At 34.4% G+C, this 20115-nt stretch overlaps 1 protein-coding gene across 4 annotated transcripts in view; it reads left to right on the top strand.

Moving 5' to 3' along the window:
• Positions 1–502: 502 nt before the first annotated feature.
• LOC106102136 (rho GTPase-activating protein 100F) overlaps positions 503–20115 on the top strand; it is a 31289-nt gene continuing 11676 nt past the window's right edge. For all 4 annotated transcript variants that reach the window (XM_013281563.1, XM_013281556.1, XM_013281549.1 and 1 more), the window contains exons 1-4: positions 503–677; positions 19086–19205; positions 19383–19466; positions 19885–19983. In XM_013281563.1, coding sequence (XP_013137017.1) covers positions 591–677; positions 19086–19205; positions 19383–19466; positions 19885–19983 — 390 coding nt within the window. In that variant the 5' untranslated portion in view covers positions 503–590. The remainder of the gene's footprint in view (positions 678–19085; positions 19206–19382; positions 19467–19884; positions 19984–20115) is intronic.

The following is a 20115-nucleotide window of genomic DNA, read 5'->3' as shown; positions in this document are numbered from 1 at the left end:
ATGAAACGCCGAGCGAAATGTATTCGATTAACTCGACATATTCTAAAACTTGGTCAATGAGGTAACATGGCTTTGGAGAAAAATTACGCAAGCGGTAAGTCGGCTTTACTACAACAACAGTTTATTGTAACTGACCACCTGTTCAGGTTAGTTAAATGACCATTGATACAGGCTCGCTAAAGGGTTAGAATTGCGAATGCGAGCACGTCACTAAACATCGACCTTATCGATGTCGCGGGCCACTAATAGGCCGACTGTCGACTCGGTTGCACCTCTGAAACGGCTCGCACCGAATATCGCATCGATCGCCAAAAAACTAACCCACATACGCACTGCCAGCGTAGCCGGAATTATTAATCGCGAGGAGTAAGTGGGCAGGCGGGGGGCCTCGGGTGTGGGGTGAGAGCTCGGGGTTCGTGTCGCGAGCGCGAGGGCGGGTCGGCGCAGGCGCGCGGGCGGCGGGCGGCGGGCGCGGGCACTCCGCGAGGAAGGCTCGCGCGCTCCGGCCGCGTCCCAGGCCCGGCGGCGGCGCGATGCGCGAGCAGCCGGCCCCGCGGCCGCGTCCGCAGGCGCCGCGCTAACCTGTCCCCATGCAGTGGCGCAAGCTAGCCAGGTTGAAGTCTTCGCCGGGCGGTCAGTCGCGCGCTCGGAGGATGCTCTGCTGCGGCCGCAGGAAGGTATGCGATCCGATCGATAGCGCGCGCCGAAACCGGCGCCCCTCCCGGCCCGGACGCGTCGCCGACGCCGTTCGACGACCCCGCGCGCTGCCACCCTAACTCCTAGCCTCTTTAGTTGTCCTGGTAACTTAAATCTCAAAGAGATTTATCCATTTTTATAAAAGTACGAAAAATCCGTAATATGCATGACATTGTAAACGTATCCTGGCTTCTGCTTATACGAAAGCTTTTAATTAAGATATTTTAAATTAATAGGTTATGTGTCTATGTAATATTATATAGATCATCACTTGATGTTTCAATCATCAGCAGCAAAACACCCGCAGAAAATTACTAAGTAAGCCCCGGCAACTTGTTATTTCTTTTGAATATTCACTATAAAATAAATATTCAATTATGCATATTAAGTTGAGCTTAATTCTGATCCTAGTTTAAGTCATTAAAATGTATGTATGTTAATATGAGCGCATGCAGCGGTTAGGTTAACTGCGCTCTTTATCGCTCCTGAAGCATCACTCGCCATCTTGTGGCCGTTTCAACGTGCGTCGTGAGTGGACCGCCCTTAAAATTGCATATTTTTTATTGTTAACGATATTAAAGGATGTTAGGTGTCGATAATATTAATAAATCTTTGAATTTATGATGTAATAGGTTATAAGTTGACATACTTTTGTCAATTATTTAGGTCACTCGAGTCAGAATGGCCGAGTGGGTTAGCGAACGGCTTTCAATACTGAGGAGCGTGAATTAATTTCCAAACAACGCGAACTTTTTATTTGTTTAAAGTTTATACAATATCGGTATCTGCAAAATATCTTCTTTACAAATCTATATTATTATAAAGAAGAAATATTTGTATTTTTAAATGTAAGGAACAAACTCAAAACTACTGGACTAGTTTTAAACATTCTTTGACATTAGAGAGTTTTATTATCACAGTAACATAGGCTATATTTATAAATAGATGGAAGAATCTGCGCGGACGATGTCGAGAACTAAAGCTAGTCAATTTGACAAATAACTTATCAATATTATATTGAGAAGTTATATGTCGGTCTGATTTGAATTTTGTTCAACTACCTCCATGAAAGATGTAGGTTAATTTCAGTTGCGTTGGATTTAACATCGTAATGTTTGAACTTCTTAAAATTCAGGAGTAATTTATACTCTACTATTTGACAGATTCAAGAAATAGACAACAATATTTCTATGATACAATAAAATTAAAGCCGGCGCACGTCTTTGACTAATCTATCGCATAACAATTGTGCGATTGTCGATTATTTCGCAAGTCAACTGTTTAGTTGCACAAAGTAGTGTGCTCCATATACGCTTATAGGAATCAAATACCTACTACACAGTTGTATGATAGTTTCAGGTGTGCGCACGCTCTTATTGTAATATACAGTAGTATTCGTTAACATTAAAATCTCATAATAGAAGTAGAATAATTAAATATATCGATTAAACTAAATCCAAATCTGTCGTAATATCGTAGACGATAGAACACAATCGAAAGTAGCTCTTCCATTTATAAATATACTGACCTTTTCAAATATTCCGGTTTAACCTCATTTATAGTTCTCTACGAACTTTCTATAACCGTGGGTGTTTGCTCTAAATATATTTACAAAAATATATTAACATCCCTCTCGTTGTCTTAGAATAAAACAGAGATAGCAATATTAAGTATGAGGCGAATTTTGCTAGAATATAGCTTGTTATAAATGCTATTTCATTTAGTAAGCGGTTGTTAATTAGCTTGATGTGAATAAATTATTTACGAAGAGTACACAATATTAAACTTATGTGCTATACAATTGTAATATACTAGGAGTGTACCGCAAACGACGTTATAAAAGCGACCAATATTTCGCGTAATTACAGCGGAAAGTTAAGCCACATTGAAGTTTTCAGATTGCGTCAATTCATCTCATGTTCATCATCTTGAAGATTTTTCAAAGACTAACTCATGAATAGAAGAAAATTTTATTCCATCTGTAGATATCATTAAAAGAGACAGTCTCAGTCTGAATGTACGAAAGTGAGAAAATGTGAATAAGATTTGCCGTCAAGTGGCTCGGCGCTTTTCTCTCAAAGATATTTAGCAGCGGAAGACACATTTCTTTTCCTAAAAACTTTTAAAAGGGTTACATTTATGGTACTCATATGTCTTCAAACATATCAGTTCTACTATCTTTATGAATATGTTAATAAACGTAGTTATTTTTATTACAATAAATGGGTTAAAGAGGGCACGCTATTCGAAAATGTATAGTGAAATTTGAACGACCAAATTTTGATGGCTGGCTGTAAAGTAATATCAAATAAAATACTACACTGGCCTCTGGCCTCGGTTAACTTGAGGCCACGGACTGGGCGGGGTTGGAATCTAAATAATCACAGCCCTCGACTGAAATGTGTACTAAGTAACATTTGTAACGTCGACAACTTGACAAATCTAGCACTCGTACGAGGAACTTCCAGCCGCTAATATCTGGTTCAAGTTTGACTTATTTACTGTGTTTGTTTGGGGACACGTAATAATGGAGTTTGAATTATGTTTTGTGTGTCGACTCGGTTTGTTGGCTTGAATTTAACTAACTACGTTTGAGTAAAACAGAAGAGATTCAAATATAGTGTGAAATTTTTAAAAATCTTTGAATATAACGAATAAATTGTTATTTTTAGACAAAATTTCGAGTTTTATTTATTGATAAGGAGTTTATTTCTAGCCAAATTATTGATTTTTAAGATTAAAAATTGAAATCCCTGGCATACAGAGCTTTGTCAATAGGCATTTGGAAAATACGCAAAATGGCTTTTTTTCAAAGCTCCACTAATGAAAGTTAATAATTGTTCGTTTGTCAGATTAGCTAGCCTTTAGTGACTGCGATTTATAAAATGCCATTGTCATAGTAATAATAAGCCTAAGCATTAATGTTATTGAGCAGTTAATTAAAATATTTTTTAATTCATAACATTATTTAAAGGAATAATTGTTTAACAAAATATTTTCAACAAATCTATACTATTATATCAAAGCGTAAACACACACTTCTTTGTTGCCTAAGATGTCAGCAATTACAACATATTTTTGGATAACTCTTCTTTTAGGGTATATATTTTAACGCTATTAAACTTAGGGGGTAAATGTTTTGGATAAAAACCCTAATGTGGGAAAGAGACCATAAATTTGCTGCCAACATTAAGAAAGAAAGATTGCTAAGGTTTGTCATGTCATGTCATTTTGACGGTTTCTATTGATAATTTGACAAATGTAAACAATAAAATAAAATTTTCACAATTTCATGCGGATGAAGCCGCACGGGAACAGCTAGTTTATAATAAAAGTAGAGTTCTATAGTATGAGTAATCGATTTTTTAAATTTGGTTACGTAAATTTTGATTATTTCACTAGCAAACAAAACCTTTTTTGTAACTTTCCTAAAGTTGAAACCTAACCTTAAGAACAATTAAACATGTCCATATTCTGCATCTGTAATTGCGGATGTCTATGTGCAGAGCTCACTTCGCCATTTTGACGGATTTAGGTGGCCGCTTGCTCGTTTGCCACCTTTGTAATACATATAAAAAAAACGTTTTATTTGAGTTGACGAAGATATTTTCACTTATCTTTTGTATATTCAAATGAATTAACTCTCGCCTACGTAATACATTAATGCATTAAAGGCTTCAACTACCGCCTACTGCTGACGTCACAGCTATATGTGACGTCATCGCAATAAGAGCTCCTCTCAATACCACTTAAACGGAAATGTTGAAGTGCGTTTAATGCACGCGGATCAATAAACCTACATTGAAATATATTTTTAACTAGCTTTTGCCCGCGACTCCGTCCGCATGGTATTTAAAAAAGCAAAAGTAAGTAACCCAAGTGTCCTTCCAGACTATCCTCTAAGTCTATAACAAATTTCATCGAGATCCATTCAGCCGTTTAGGCTACAAACTCTAACAAACAAAGTTTAGATGGATGGATGGATCCATCCATCTTAACTTTCGCATTTATAATATTAGTAAGATAGATAAGAAACATTATTATAAAATAGCTTTTTTTAGATCTTGGCATTAGTAAATGTTAAAACAAAAAAATATCTTAAAGTACATCTAGCTTCACGTGCTTGTTACGAAGTTGCTACGAAGGCTACGAAATAGCACGAACAAACTCTGGCACGATACAAGTATGTTTGTCATAAACTGTTTTCCCTAATCCTATGTTATTAAGTTTGATATAGTATGTTACATTTGGTACTACAATTTTAAATTAGTATGAGCTCCCTAAGTATTATGTTAACTAGTTAATTACGGGTCATTATTATAATAACCCCTAATTAAGGGATACGAAAGAAAGTTTCACATCAAAGTTTGTTCTCAAACAACAAACTATATATCTTTTTATTTGAATATTATTTTAAAGAACCTTAACGTATTATAAATTACCAGTTAATAATAAAGTGATTTTTGATAGTCACAAAACCATTTCACATTCAACTAATGGAGTTATAATTTCAAACACTTCCGTTGTTACAAAAAAATAACTGATCCAGGAATGAGATATCGATATCGATTTTACAATTCTATTGAATAATTTATTGTAACCTTTCGAATAGTAATATGAGTGATACAAGATAGTATTAGAAAGTATTTTTAAATTAATATTTAAGTAAGGTTATACTACGAACACATGCTACGGCGTAGAACATGCTACGAATAGAATTTATAGTACTTCAGTGTATTTGTAAGTTAAAAAGGATTAGGGTCAAGTATGTAGAAAATATATTAATATAGCATAGATAAGAATATTATATTACCTATTTTTTCAGACAACTTTTATTCTAAACCATCCTAAAATAATGTCGTTTTTCCTTTGATTTACGATTTTCTTATTAAATTGTAAAATCAGGTTACAATCGACTTCAAAAGCACTTTCAAACGAGGAATCGCAAAAATTCTATCAACAACACCATTCGACGCTTCAGCGTGAACATTTTGCAAACGTTTTATGCCGTTCTCTTTCTTATAGCTTCAGCGATAAGACCGATATTTGTTTGATTCGATCAATAATGTTTTAACGTCCCACTTTTAAGTTCCGTTCTACGTACATTCTAGAGCTCTGTAGACTTTGAGTTGGCACCGAATTTTTAGATCTCAACGCTTCTCATTAGAGGCAATTCCGAGACGTAGAAGGGGAGGGAAGTACTGTTAGAGAAAGGAACGAGCCGTAACAATGTGTTAAAATGGAACGTTTTGTTCCTTTTCAAGATATATGACGCTTGGCATGACTTGCCAACATTAAGCTTCTCAAGTTTTAGTTTATTTAATCAAGTATGTCTAGCGTAAAAGATATATATTTCTGAATCAGATATCTCCTTTCAGAGTGTATACGGTTATTGATACAAGGGGTAAAAATTATGTTCTCAATCAGAGCAAGCGGTATCTTTTACACTTACAAAGTACAGCGAATTTATACTAACATTACAAAGGGGAAAGATTTGTATTTTTGTATGTATTGTATATCTTAAAAACTAGAGGGCCGATATCAAAAATTCTGTAGCTATTGAAATTGACAATATCATTGAGTAGCACAGGCTATGTTTTTTATTATTTGTTTATGTCGCGAGCAACAGCTAGTAATAAATAAAATGACCGTTCGAAGTTCTAGTAACAGAAGTCCGACAGTTCTTAATTACGCTAGAGAGTGTCTGATACATCCATTGAGGTCTTCCATTAATTGCCAGAATTAAATCATTTAGAAGTAAATCAACGATTTTCGTATCATTAAATCTATTGAAGCATGAGAGACCTTAAGTGGGCGTGGCTGTCTGGAACCGACGCTTGTAGGCGGCCTAATGAGCCTCCAACAGAAATGATCTAAAATAAACTCTATTTGCTCCTCAGTAAAGTCGTATTCACGTAATGATGTGCGACGTCAAAGGATTTTCCGGTAGAATGTTGGAGATTGGCGAAAACGTAATACTCAAAGCGGTGCTTAAAAGTAGATACATATTCAGGTTTTTTGCGTTTTCATGTTACGCTTTATCGTGTGGTACAATTAACAATATTTTAACAAACAATCTTGTTTATTCCTTTTGATATATAAATAAAAACTTTATAAGTTATTTTTGTATGCGGATTGTAAATAAAAGCTAAAGATATTGTTTATAAATATTATCTTTTCAAACATTATTTACAATCATCATCAACCTGCTTGTTTCTTTACGGGAGTCCTCACAATCTGAACCCATACTCCTCTGTTCGTTCGATCGACTCTGGATGTATTTTTCTTTATCGTCTATCTTACCTTAATTTACTAGAAAATTAAAACATACCCGTAGATATTTTTGGTATCGTAACTATTTTTTAGTGAGAATTACATTTATTACAAAATACATTGAGCAGTGGCCTAAATAACAATGTAGAAAATAGCGAACTCGAGATCGGACAATGGTAGGCCTACGCTTCAGTCTGGCGTAGAATCATTGAACTGACCCAGTTATTAATTCACTCCAGTAGTTTTTAATAAAACGCCCATTTGTAAGCAATGGTAGTTGTGGGCGGGCTAATTGACCTAAATTTAATAAAATTTCAACCCGCATTCAATTTCTCAATCAAATGTACAGCCGAGGATATTTTTCCTACGTTGATAAATTGTCATTGTAACGCTGACAATAAAATTAGAATTAAAACTTGTTATAAAAAATGTACATGTTAAATAACTTGTCAGAATGCTGTACGAGTGGGAAGCGTATTAAATTCTTTGACTTTAACGCTTGTTACACAGGTGACGTCAAACTTTTAAAAGATTTAAAAGCTTCATAAGAAGTTATAACATTTTAGGTCGTAGTCAGATGTGAATGTACAAAGTTTTAAGTGTGAGGACGTGACAAGTGAGCAAAGAGGTTTATGTCTTTCGTTACGTATAATGTTGAACAAGTGTGTTTATTATTTTCAAATGTTATGTTTAAATAATGTAACTTTTCATCTGTATTATAATTTCATTCTAAAATCGAATGCATATGGTATTTTTATTAGAATTAAACTCTATTTACCAATAGAAATCGTATTACAGTATTTTTATTTTTTATATCTGTGTCTACATGAGCGAAACTATTGCAAATGGCGATTGGAAGTCAAATATGATGTACAATTCTATTTTTAAAAGCAATGTGATTTTGTTGAATGTTGAATTATAAAACGAAATCTGATACATTTCGTTTTACATTTTGCAAAATGCAACTTTTGTAATAAGATTTACCAAGATGTCTTAAAATAATTTTATCGTCAGAATCTTAAATAAGAATAAAATGTGCATCAAATAATGCGTTGCTCGTGTATTGCATAGAAATCGTACTTTATATATTACCAATTGTACTGTATCTTTTCTTTGCTAGCAAAAACTATATGTAGAGTAAACCCCACTTTGTAAATGGGTAGGCTAAAGTCTAGATTCTGACGCTGTTGTTATAATATATAATATGGGTTAAAAAGATTTCAAAAAAGGTCATCCTTATGTAATACTAGTTTTTGCAAGCAACACCATCTGTGTAGAATTAAAAAAAGCAAAAGCAAACAGATTCAGGCAGGCAGAAGGAGGATCAGCCATTGAATATAACAAATATTCATCCATCTAAATTTCGCATTTATAACGTTAGAATAATTTGGTTAAATACAATTAATTCAATAAATAAAAACAATGAACGATCTATTAATTTCATTAAAACAATATTAAAGGTTATAAATTGTATAAGGCAGTGTAGTCCCGTACCACTCGGTGCCGACTGAGTTGAAAGAAATATGAACGTTTTTATTCCTTGCGAATGTTACGCTGTCTGAACATAATACGACATATTGTTTATGACTGTTCAATTCATATCGTGTAATTCGGTTACCAATACCATATTTGTACATTCATATTTACATCTGTTTATCAGCTCTGAATCAGTTTAAAAGATCAGCTAACATAACCTTTCAATTGAGCTGCGGCTCAAAAGCTGAATTAGCAGCTCACGGATCAATAGGATAAGTACTATGGGAGCCGCGAACCATGAAGTGCCCTGTGACTAATGTAAATAACACCTCCATGCATGTACAAATTGAACTGATCTGAGCGCAGATCGCTTAGCTACAAATTTCGTTTTTTGACATTGCTTGTATGGACAACGTTGTTATATGTTTCACCATAAACATAAATAACATAACTAGCATTCGCCGGCGTGTCCGTCCGCGCGGAATTTGAATACCTAATTAGTTGTCTATGTGTTCTTCCACGTTATTTTTTCATCTATGTTAAATTTTATCGAAATTCGTGATGCAGTTTAGGCGGTAAACACTATGTTTACTAACATTTATGCTTAATAATATTAGTAAGAGATATAAGTTTATTAAGAATGGATTTTTAATTACGTCAAATAATTTCATAATCAAAGCAGGTTTTTAGACAATTTGGTGCTTGTAAGATTAATGCTTTTTCTGAATTCCTAATTCTTTCTTTTATCAGCCGTCGACATCGGTTCGACTGATCCTTTATGCAGAAACAATGAAACGGCTCGCTGACTCACTACGGCTTTGTTAACGTGTAAATACTGACTGGGATTTCCAGAATGAAGAATGTTAAAATGTGTAATAAATTCATTTTAGTTCGGTTTCCCATTCTAAGCATAAAAAGCAATAGATAATCCGTTTAAAATTACAAAAATCAATAGATTCAGGTAAACTCAATTTTCAAACTAGTCGTAAGACTAGACTAGACTAGACTGTGACGTAAGTCACAAACTACAAACTGGACATTCTCTTGTTGTCCAAATCGCCAAACGTCTCGACGAATTTAGAGCGGTTTATGTAACAGACATAGTTATTGCTAAGTTATTTGTGAGCCTTGAAAAATGTGGACCGCTTCCAGTTTTAACATCAAGGCTTTTTCGTCTAGACTGGCGCCTCCGAATTAATTCTATTACATTGATGTCTATTGACAGCGGTGACATAAATTGGACAACCCTAACGTCCTATAATCGCCTTGAAAATTGACAACCCTATTAATTATAAGGACCTTTCATGTTACACCAATTAATGTCTCCTCAAATCACTGGTTACTAACATTTTGTTATGTATTTTAAAGCTATTATCAAAACATGTCTTATATTAAATAATACAAAAGTATTTTTACAAGAATTTACAAAAACAATCGTCGTAATGTTGTGTCTTCAAACTATTTAAAATTATCAGTGCACATACTACCGTTTACTACCAATTGTTTCCCCCCAAAAATGTAATGTGTCAAAATTATTTTTGCCTTTGATTGAATTGTTAGAATACTATGAGTACCAAATTTAATTTAATTTTAATCAACATTAACTCATTAAAAATGTCTTATTAAAACTGACCTAAAAACCCGTTTTGAAATATACGATAGTAATACGAAGGAATATAAAGGCATGATTCAAGTAAGAAAACCCTGGAGTCTATCGTAAACATTTTATTTACTGCAGCTAATTGCAAATTGGATGGGTATGCAATTAATTTTCGAGCCGCTCGCAGTCGCAGGCGTGTCGCCGGCTCCGCTAACATTGTTACACCTAACTCAATAACTGGAATAATTGAGATGCATTGCCCTACGATACGATTATTATTAAATAATTCTATGATAGTCTTACTTTAATTTATTATAAAGAATTGCCTTTATTTTACACTGCAGTTTCTGTAACTTTTCAATCAATAGTTATTCTTGATACACATATTTAGAAAACGGTGTCACACTATGCTTTTATATGCGTTGCTTGGCTTAACATACTAATATTAAACTCGAAAATTTCGGAAGAAGATGGATGTTTGGTAGAGTTTGTAGCCTAAACGGATCTGGATGAAATTCCAAATAGATGTAGAACATAGTCAGGAAGAACACATAGGCTACTTACTTTTTTTTAAATTCCACGCATAAGAAGTCGCAGGCAAAGGCTAGATTAAACATAAGTACTTCATAATATTTTTTATGTCTTGAATTTTTGTATGGTTTAAATATATTTATCCAATATATAAAGCGACAGAAAATGTACTTTATAACGATATAAATAAAATGTAATAAAGATGTAAGTTATTATTTTATCGACTGCACCCAGAGTCGCTATGATGAGCGGTAAAAGTTCCCCTTAGTTGCCAACTAACGACTGTGAGTGCGGTTGGTAATGATGTTTAGTTAAACACTGTCGATAAACTATATTAAAGTTGCATTAGCGAGGCTAAAGTCAGTGGCGGTGACAAGTTGGGTCGCAGCTAATCTTCCTAGGTCCCAGCTCAAATGCCGCGTGTCTAGACACCCCCTTCCCCGGTCTTGACGTGGCTTCACCCTCACCCCCTTTCTATGATTAAACATACATATTAAATACCACATTTACTTTGTTATTGTGTTTCTGTATCGTCTTCTTTACTTAATATTTTAGTACGTCTATCTTATTAAAGTTAGTAAACGTTACTAAATTAAAAATGGGTAAACTTTATGTTTGTTTGTACTTTAACACTAAACAATTGTTTAATTTTTAGCGTAAGAAATGACATAAGAAATAACGAATAATCTTACTTACTAATATCATAAATGCGAATGTTTAGATCATAAACATCCATTCAGTTTGTTAGCCTTTGTAGCTTAAACGGCTGAACGGATTTTGATTACATTCGCTATAGATGTAGAGGATAGTCTGGAAGAACACATAGTCTACTCTCTTTTGTTTTTTTTTTAATATTACCGGAAAGAGTCACCGGCCAAAGCTAGTAAAAGATAGTTGTTATTGAATGTTAGAATGATGAGTTTCGGTACGCACGTATAAAGTCAATTGGTTAATCTCTGTAAATATTTGCTATCCGGTTAGATTGTGTTGTGCAGTTTTTACTATTGTTGAACGTCTGTTTCTGATATTACACGATTATTATTTCATTATCTACGACATACTCCCGCCTATAATAGAGGATACGAGTAAGTTAAAGTGATTTACCTTCGGAATTAACTTCTGCACACGTTACGCCAGCAAATATAAAAACGACTACGAATAATATGTTAATGGTAGCTAACTTACACCTATCCTAGATTATAGGCTGCAGACGTATGAGATCATAAGAGAAGGATAAGATGTATTTTGGTAATTAGTTAACCTAAACAAGATGTTCAAGTCAATTTGTAAGGTGGCTAGAAGTGATCTTATTACGCAAATAGGATTGAGAGATACTTGATAAACGAACCGCGCTAAATTACATTCCCCCGCCATCTCTAAGAAGTCAAATTTCGTTTAACTTCGACTCATTCCTCGCTTTGGGTCCGTAGGAAAGTTTTATTGGGCGTTACAACTTTGACGTTTAGATATCAGATATTTTTGCTTAGTCAGTGTTTTATTTTAGTGTATTATGTTGCTATGCATAAACAGTATTTGTGCCTTATATTTTTTATTCTACTAGTAAATGTACGAATAAAATTTTAATGCTATAAGATAGGATTTGTAAAGTTATTCCACTTAAAACATTATAACGAGCGTGTGTATAATATTTTAAATTAAAAATTGCATTCTGTATATGTTTAAAACCGCACGCGGTAAAAACACATTACGTTATATTTCAGAAGCTTTTAAGCCTTAATGGGGTAGGTTAAAAATATAATTTACGCTAGCCGCTAACTTTGAAACTATAGTGTGAAATTTACTTTTGGTGTTTGGTTTGTAGTGATCAAACAATCAGATAAGCATTATAATAGAGTCCGAATAGTTGTTTCAATTTATACAATTAATGAACTGAATTGTTTAATCGCTTTGCATAATGAGTGGATAGCTTTGGGATAAGTTTTAAGTATTTCCAAGTATTTGTACCATTGCTCGCCAATTCCGTGCTCAAAACAATAAGTGGTTCGGTGCTCAGGCGTCCAATAACGCTAACGAAGATCATTATCATCCCTCCTACACACCACTGGCCCCTACTATGCACCCTTGAGTGCAGCGTCGAAGGTTGCCTCGGTGCAATGACACCGGCTACCCGACCGAAACGTATGGGCGTGTTAGTATGTGAGGTTGGAAGAATCTCGGCGGGCTTTTCGATTTAGCCGCGTTATATCTGGGAGGTAGTATCAGCAACAGGTGTCGGCGCTGCGCGTTACGTAAGCCAGGCTGCGCGCGCAATCCATTGAGGCGGTAGTACGAGAGTATCGATCGGGTGTACGCCTTCCATCGATCCCGCGGCCCCGAGCGTCTTTTTAAGTGCTTCGTCTTGGGCCATCTCTTGTTTTTTTAATCTGTGGAGGCCGTTAACGAGACGCGCTGATTTAACTGTTCAACGTTGAGAAGCTCAAAGAGTTCACAGGGAATAAGAGTTCACTTATATTTCTATTCTTACATACTCTGTGGTTTCTTCAAATTCTGATTTTGACAATGATTGCTTATGCTATGAGCGCGGAGTTCAGTTTTGAGGCGGTATTATACAAAGATGTTGAACCACATGTAATCACAGATAGATATACAATCATACAAACTCATTTACATGATTATTTGGATGAAGATATTGGTTTAAAATTATTTGAATTAAAAACTTGAAACACAGTTTCAAACTTGTTAGTAAATCACATCTGTGATACACACTGCGGTTGGGAGACATTTTAATAACTGCAGTGCAACATTTTAATGGGAAGCTGTTGGTTAGCTCTTAGTTTAATTATTCCCTCTGTCACCTCGGACGTAAGTCGGGGGACCCATTTACAACTATGCTGTCTTTCACATGTAACATGGCATAGTACGGTAAGGTATTTTAAAACCTAAGAATTTTTGATTGTATAAGTATTTTTAAGTAATTAAGACAATATTTTTTTTTATTTATTTAATAAATAAATAATTATAGAGCTAATTTAATACAATAACCTATCTTTGAAAAAGTTTAGATGGATGGATGGATGTTTGTTGGAGTTTGTAGTCTAAACGGTTGAACGGATGTCGATGACATTTTGTGTAGATGTAAAGGATTGTCTAAGAGAACTATAGGCTACTAACTTTTGATTTATTTAATTCTACACCGACGGAGTCGCAGGCAAAAGATAGGAGATTTGTAGAGCTATCTGAATTTGTAAACGATTTCAGTTTCAAAAATATGCATGGATTTATCCGTCCGTACACTTTTGACCAAGAGTAGACCCTATTGACGAATATGTGCATGCATATTTTTGAGACCGAAGACTTATTTAAATTTAGGAACTGTATACATATTTGTGCAGCTGAGTGTACACTTTACTAGTTTACGTATTCAGAAAATGTTACTGAGTACAATGGAAATTTACGATTCAAAACGGGTAGCAATGTTACTGAAGGATATACGATATCTTTGCCAAATGTATATACAAAGTTATAATGAAATTTATTATTTATACTTAAGCATATTTTTACTGATATTTCTAAGGTCGATAAGAACTCTATGTCTGTGATTAAATATAGAACTTAAGAGCTTTTATAGCTATAAAAAATAGATTTAATTTCTATGTACATTTTGTATTTAAATGCTTAGCTTTATACGTTAAGTAAGCCCTTATAATCCATGGAGTTGCAAAGGTTTCTAATACTATCAGGCCGGCTAAATTGTAACGGGTAGACTGCAGTCTAACATTGCAGCTAGGTTATGAAAGAACCGATGAAGTGAAATGAAGTCGTTTTAATTTTATCATTTTTTTACGTTACACAAATAGGAAGAACGGAGACAAATATAAAAATTATAAATTTTAATTCTTAAAAAACTGAGAAATTATTATTTGTTTGCGAAAAATCTAAAAACCCATTTTTGTTTGTCAATATCGCAATCTTACTAATATTATAAATAAGAAACTTTAAATGTATGTACTCGTATATTTGTTAGAAGGTCATGTTTAAATCAGCTCATACATTTTGATGAAATACAGAATAGATAAAAAACGTAATCATAAAGAACACAATTTAAGTGTTCTCGAAGTAGTTTTGAATAAACTAAAATATTAACTTTCAACGATTTATGCAAAAAATGTTACAAACATTTTCCATCACATAATCTTAGCAACAGTCTAGACGAAATGAAGCTTACGTCAGTGCGACTGTATTTAATCTGTCCCGGGGCGCATCTGACATTTGGAAATTGAAAACCCAATAGATTGAAATAAAGAAGGCCTCGGTTTCTATATCGTAGGATATTGCTGTTTGAACAGGATCGATCAGTGAGATTCCAAATGTGCTTTAACTTTTATATAATGCAACGAAATAATAAAAACATAGTCAAATGAAATAAATCAAGATCTTTATGCGTGTGTATTTAAATAAAAGGTTAAGGGCCAGTCCCACCACTGGCTGATAGAGACTCAGATAGTTTAAATATGACGTCACTGTCAGATAAGGTAACAACATATTTCCATCACATGTTTTACACGTTGGAATGTTATGAGACAATTTAAAATTTGTCGGGACAAGCCCTGAATGACCTAAATCTCCAATTAATAAATGAACATAACTATTTACTAACATAATTATTATTAAACAACCTTATTAGAGTCAATGGCTACTTGAAATTAACTGAAAAACCTTAACTGAAATGTAATTTTTATCTCAACTTTTAAAGTTTTCAAATTAAATTCTTAGTAGACCTTGCCAAGAATCGCAGACTGCAAGCTGGCGTTTTACGTGAGATATGTGCAATTAAAAATTAGCTACATCATAAAACATTTTGAGATTAAATTCAAACATAAGTACAAATAAATGTTATTAAATGATTTTTGCGATTTAATCTTAAATTGTCTTTTTATTTAAATATATTGTTATTGTTCTCGTGTCTCGCGGAATTTTTAGGTATATGAAATCTGTTGCCACAAACGATTAAAAATCTGTTATCTTATATTATATGTTAAAGTATAAAAATTAACAAATGCTAACTTTATGCGTTTTAACATTAAGTAAATAATTTAATACAAACTTTATTTGTTACTTCTTTGTATATTTTTAATATCTTAAACAATAGTGTCATTTTCGTAGTTGCACAAAACTATTTATTGTATTCAACACAACAAAGCTACTGCGAGAAGGTTGTGTTTGTAATTCATAGCCGACCTATTTTTTAAACGTTAATATTTTCTCAAATCTTTGCGTGATTAAATTTGTTTTATTTCATATTCTACTATAATTAAGTATTTATTAGACTAGGGATCAACATGAAAATTAAATAAGAAATCGATTGTTTGACTAAGTCCTTTCGCATCATTGAAAACCCTAAGTGGAGTTCCCTTGTCTTTCAGACTATATCTATCTATATCTATGCCAAGTTTCAGCAAGATCCGCTGAGCCATTTAGACTTACGTACTAACAAACATCCAAACAGAAAATCCATCCATTCATATATTAGTAAAATTAGAGTTTGTATTAAAAAAAGACCCAAATGTTAGGCACATATTTATCCAAGATATAAAAGAGGACGTAAAAATTTTAGCTAAGAGTGGATGAGTATAAAACTAAAAGACCTATTCCAATTATACTGAGATAGAAAAGAAAAAGATCTAATTTTTACATATTCAGAGAGGTAAAAAGTATGACTTTGTCACAGAAGATCCCGGGAAAATCATTGTCGTAGATGCGATACGATTTCATATTCACGGCACAAGTCCACTCACCTCTGCGGCATTCGGAGGCTTGCAGCTGCAGTACAGTGACCTCGTGCGTACGCGAAGGGGCGCGGGGGGAATTAGGTCAGGGCCCCCGCCCCCCGACCTACCCCCGCCGTCTCCGCACTCGATCGACCGCCAAATTTCCCACGCATTCGCATCGCATGGAAACAAAATTGTTCGTTTGCCGAATTTCTGTACAGTCTAGACTGACGGGAGCACTAACTTAACAGGTCAACGCTACGTTCAATTGCTCGAGCTTTTTCAGGGTTGTGCAAATGTATGATGTCTTTTCGTAGCTTTTAGTTACGATACGTAACTCGATGAAACCTTATAAAGTTCATAAAGGAAACTTAAGCTAAGTAAATCCAAGGTAAAAGTAATTAAAACCTTACTTTACCTTAAGCTTAAGCTTTCTTGACTTTAATAAAAAAAGCTCTTTCCACGAATTCATGAAACCGATTGGAGTTCAGGAAAAGCTTCGGAAAGCGACGGAATATCGAATTTCAGTGTGCACCAACATTTTCCGTGCCGACTTTTATTAAAGTTAGAGTCTACTCACGTACTGACAAAATAAGTAATACATCTAACATACTAACGGCATATACAAACATGTATTAGGTGAAATGAAAAACATTTTATAAGCATGGCTAATCCTTTGTTGCAGACTCAACTCTTGCCTCTTTTTAGAAAATACTAGCTGTTGCACGCGACTTCGCCCGTGTGAATTTAAAAAAATATAGGCGATGTTACTCACAGTTACCTATCTCGTGGTGAAAGAATTTTTGAAATCGGATCAGCAAATTTTAAGTGAATCGAATACATACAAAAATACAGAAATACAAATCTTTCTTCTTCATAATAATTTATTTATTTTTATAAATAGGTTCGGATGCAAATTTTACAACTTAAAACAAATTAATATTCCACAGTTCCAACAAATTATCGATTATTTCAAAATCTAGATTTACAAATATGTGGAGTTAACAAGTATTTCTGCATTGTTAGTGAATTATCTTTGAAGTACTGTAATCACAACTCAAATCTGGCATACCAATAAACAGTTTGTCCTACTTTTTTGTAAATGAATAAAAAACAAAAGCCTAACAATCTGCTTTGTTGCGCTGACGCTTTTTATGTTAACAGCAGTATCCTATTTTGTCTCAGTGATGTAGCATTTTAAAACTGGCGGCCATTTTTATAACAAATGACTTCCTGTATGAATTACCGCGTTCTCTTTGATTTAAAATAAACTTTTATATACAAACCTATGGAATTAGTCTTATGTTTTTTACATTCTTATTTCGTTTTTTTTTTATATAAATGGAAACACGACACGGATTTCTTGTAGTATTTTTTATGGTCTCGTCTTTTGCATTTAAATTCTACTAAAAAGCGAAAGAATTGTCAAATTGCATGCGTTTTCATAAAAATTAAATTATTATTATTTGTCGATGCTAAAGTGTATGTAGATGAACTTTTATATCGTATTTCTATATTTCAATAAATAATACAGTTCCATGATTTATTATCAGTCAAAGTGCGCGACATACATTGATTCCAGACCGGAAAATAGGATGCGGGAATTTGTCCCCGTCGATGGCTTTGCGGAACGGAAATAAGACGACGGAGTTTACGTTTGTCGAGTAATAACTCCTGAATGAAAAGGGTTGGCCGGCGGTATTCCGATTGCCTTTTTTTCTTTATGTTAACGAAAGGACTGTAATACATTTCGCAAAGCAAATGAAATGTCACGGAAAGATTTAATCCAACTGTGACAAATGAAATACGATATTTATGATTGTTAACTCCGAAGTTATAAGGAGTTTATTTTTAGTTTTTTTTAAAAGGTCAAGGAACATTTTCCGTGCTGGCGTTAGTATAGGGTTGGGAGACCGCCCAGGGCGCAAGACAGAAAGGGGCGCCAAAGTCAAAGAAACACACGAGCATATTAACGCCCCTCTTCTATGTATGACAAAAAGGGGGTTCTCTATGTACAGATATGTATGTCTCGCAGGGCGTTATTAGCTAAAACCGGTAGTTACTCAGTTAATATTGTTTTTTAAATTTTATTTTATTCAGCTTTAGTATTTTACAATGTTCTGTTATTTACTGTATGCGAAGGTTGACATGCCAATTACTAAATACAATATAGAGCGAGTCGCATATCGATATTGTGGTGGAGATGCAATCTCCCGCTCACGCCCCCGACCTACTTTCAACAATAGAACGAATGTGCAGGTTAGATGCACGGCGTTTGTGACCCGGTGAATTGTATTTACAACTGACATGCAATAAAACACGAGCATTGAAATATCTATGACCCCACGACATTTTAATAAAATTACAAAAAAATAGTAACTAAATACTAGCTTTAAATATAGTCTATATTTATTATAAGAATAATTATAAAAAACATATGTTTTCTACACATGTGTATTATAACCGACTTCAATAAGGAGGTGGATTGGCATTTTTTTAGAAATCATTTTTATATATCTACCTATAATTTTTCTTCCAAGTAGGGTTTTGAACTGGCGGAGGCTGTCTATTAAAATAAAGCGAAAACATTGGGTTTGGTTGGCGACGATTCCACGTGTGCGAGATAAAGCTGGGAAGATGTGATTTTTAACAATTACACGGATTCAAGCATAATACTTTCTATTTTAAAATTGCAAGTTTACCAATTGCATTCGTCACTTCCTAGTCAAATGAATGATAAATACGCTACGTAGAGTTAATAAGTTCTTGGTTGTGTTTAGGAGAACGGGCGCGCGGCGCCGGACCTGACGGCGTCACCGGGCCGCGCGCCGCCCGGGCCGCCGCAGCCGGCACGCGCTAACCACGCCCCGCCCTGCGTGCTGCAGCCGGACTTCCGAAAGGTACGTGCTTTAATATTGTTAAACAGAGCAAAAGAGTGAGCATTTTGTATCTTTAATAAGAAGGTATCTGAGTAAACATCTTACGTTTAAAATATATCTAAAGTCTAGCTAAAAGATTGGATCTTGGATAAAAATAAACTCAGACTATATAGAATATAAGTTTGTATCGTATTTCAGGTATCGGGTGTGAGCAATGAAATATTCAGGCAGATTGAGATGGTCGAGAACGACCACGACGCCACCACCGCCGCGGCGCTCGAGGTAAATAACATTTGTTACAGCTTCACCTCTAACATACATTCTACATTTAAAAATTTATAACAGTATATCGATTTTAGGAGTATCTTTAATCAATGTAGTATCTTGTAATTAACCGTGTTGTTTGTAAGAATAATGTTCTTCTGTTATATTTATTGGTATAACGGTTATCTTAGTTACCTTTATTTCTATTGATGTATTGTACATTGTAATTAATTGTAAGTACAGACTGAATAGTAAACGCTCTTCAGTTTACAGCGTTTACTTTCAAAAGTATTCTATTCCGTGGATGGTACACTAACGAGCATAAAAAAGACAAATTAAAAGTGACATCTTTTGAACTAAGTATTGCTATTATTCAGTAAAATTGAAAAGAAATGTAAGAATAATGAAGTGGATGATTTAATTGTTTATTTAATAGGCGGTGGAGCGTCGTGGCGAGATGATAGTGAGGATACTTGAATTGAGACAAGTTGGACGAAACAACATAGAAGCCGCCAAGAAATTCTTCTCCCTGCAGGTTTGTTATTTACTATCCTAGTAACTATCAATCATAGATGGAATATTTCAAATAACATACTTCTAAAAGACAACAACCTTAAGAGCGAACACTTGTGTCTCAACTATCGCACCAGTTGTGCGATTTTCAATT

This window comes from Papilio polytes, unplaced genomic scaffold (genome assembly GCF_000836215.1).
Source record: "Papilio polytes unplaced genomic scaffold, Ppol_1.0 DF824303.1, whole genome shotgun sequence".
NCBI classification, from domain to species: Eukaryota; Metazoa; Arthropoda; class Insecta; order Lepidoptera; family Papilionidae; genus Papilio; species Papilio polytes.
This window is presented reverse-complemented; position numbering and strand designations above follow the sequence as displayed.